Here is a 2038-nt window from a genome sequence, read left to right as displayed (position 1 = left end):
ACCATTTACCATTTACCATTTAGATGGGATTTGGGCATACATAACTTTTCACACATATTTGTAAAACAATGTAGAATTTTCCTTACAGTTCACAATCGTGCAACACTTTGTGTTTAACATGTAACTTTACCTGAGAAGCTTATGTCCATTGGTGGTGGCCACCTCTGCTAGACCAGTCAGAACCCTCTGGTAGTGACTGTCACTCTGCTGGGAGACGTGCTCCAGTACCTGCCTGAGCTGCATAAACAACAAAGACATTATTATTACTTTATGCTTTAGAGACATGCTCTCTAAAAACCAACTCATTTCAGTAATAGTTTTCCTTTTCAGTCTTTATCAAACCTCGCCTGCCTTTACTACTCAATATTTTCCCATCTTTCAATGATACCACAGTGTGTGTTACTGTTTTTAAAACATTTTGGGCCCATTTTCTGGAAAAAAAACAGCAGATTGTGTGGACCCACTGCTCCTTTTGAGGCCCGATGTCTGGACAAACATGACCAGTTATGGTTAAGTTTAAGGGAAGGGTCAGAGATCAGAGACAAGCTGGAAAAATCTGCTATTTGTAATAAATCTAAGGATACATTTTAAAAGATCATTAATATATAATACATACACACAGTGCGTGTGTATGTAAAGCAATAAACTGCTGCACTTTGAGTCAAGATAAAAATAATTACCATATTCTCTTTAACGTCCTCATTCTGTGTCATCTGGATTAGCATCAGGAAGAGTCTAGCATGGTGCTGGATGAGAATCTCACACGTCTCCCCATATCCCCCCTAAGCAGCAAAAAAATGAGTTAAAAGAAGGAAACATGCTCTATTACAGTGAATGGAACTGAATCAGCCACCTGCACACAAAGATCCAAAGGCGTGATTCCATTTTTGTCAGCAAGGTATTTGGCCCCGCGGGAGAGCAGGATCTGTGCGGTGTCTCTCTGGCCATGGCTGAGGAGCAACACAAGATTTGCTTATGGTCCAACAAGAACAGCCAGAACAATCTGAAAACGGCTGAGATCCATGTTTTAGTTTGAGTAATATTGAAAATAGAAGCAGGACAGCGAGGAGAGAATCCTGATACTCCTGCTGAATGGGCTTAGATTTTACTTTGCAACATGTTTTTCTTTTACCTGCAAGCGAAGTAAAGGGGTGTTGCTCCAGAGACATTTGGCCGGTTGATGTCCGCTCCACTGTCCAGTAGACACAACACCGTCTGTGTGAAAAAGTTCACTTTAACATCACATCCTGTGAAGCATTTCTACTAAACACCAGGGCCCCTTTTCTCAAGGAGTCCTCAGAAAAAAAAGTGTCTCCTGGTCAAATCATTTCAGGACGATTCAGAGAATTTTTCCGATCCTCATATTGTATTTTCTCCAATTTTCCCTGTAAGATAAAAGCTATTCACAAATAGTTTTAATCCTTCATAGAGCATCTAAAGTATAGAGGTGTTAAAGGCAGGAGGAGGATTTTAAGTGAGCAAAGAGTTTCTAAAACAGAGGAGACGGGAAACAGAAGGATCGCTGGATCCACATCCTAAAAAGTGGAATATTTGAGCACATTAAACTCTAGAACAATCATCTTGCCCTAAAGCCGGGTATACACTGTGCAATTTTTTTCCATCGTTGCATGCAGCTACAGCTCACACTGTACAACGAAACCACAGGGTTTAAAAGTTCACAGCTCACGATGTTTGTTCTCACACTGTGCGGCCCCGCGCTCTGATGCGATCTACCTGCTCACACTGTACGTCTAAAAACCAGGTGGGACTCAGCTCCGCAGTGAGACTACTTGGACTCGTCTATCTGGAAGCCAAACGAGTAGAAGAGGAACATGAAGCTCACTAGAGTGAAACGCGCTGCCTTGGCAATTTTGTGCTAAAAGCCCTAAAAAGAAAAGGCGACGATGTATTTAGACAAAGACATGGCGGAGCAACCGTGGCTACTACGGTCTGTCAGTTTTACAGAAAGAGCTCCATGTCACTCGCATCCTAACCTGACTCCGCCAGATTGATTTGTTCCGCATATCCATCTGGAAAC

The 2038-nt window shown here is 42.1% G+C and overlaps 1 protein-coding gene across 1 annotated transcript in view; it reads right to left on the bottom strand.

Annotated features, from left to right (window-relative positions):
* The window catches only part of hace1 (HECT domain and ankyrin repeat containing E3 ubiquitin protein ligase 1), a 50958-nt gene that overhangs the window by 38134 nt on the left and 10786 nt on the right, over window positions 1-2038 (bottom strand). Inside the window, exons 6-9 of the mRNA XM_015401249.1 lie at window positions 1133-1215; window positions 854-950; window positions 681-782; window positions 131-237 (exon numbers count right to left, since the gene is read on the bottom strand). Coding sequence (XP_015256735.1) covers window positions 131-237; window positions 681-782; window positions 854-950; window positions 1133-1215 — 389 coding nt within the window. The remainder of the gene's footprint in view (window positions 1-130; window positions 238-680; window positions 783-853; window positions 951-1132; window positions 1216-2038) is intronic.

Source organism: Cyprinodon variegatus, unplaced genomic scaffold (assembly GCF_000732505.1).
Source record: "Cyprinodon variegatus isolate N-32 unplaced genomic scaffold, C_variegatus-1.0 Scaffold1198, whole genome shotgun sequence".
NCBI lineage: Eukaryota > Metazoa > Chordata > Actinopteri > Cyprinodontiformes > Cyprinodontidae > Cyprinodon > Cyprinodon variegatus.
Note: the sequence above shows the minus strand (reverse complement) of the source record. Positions and strands in the feature narration are given on the sequence as shown.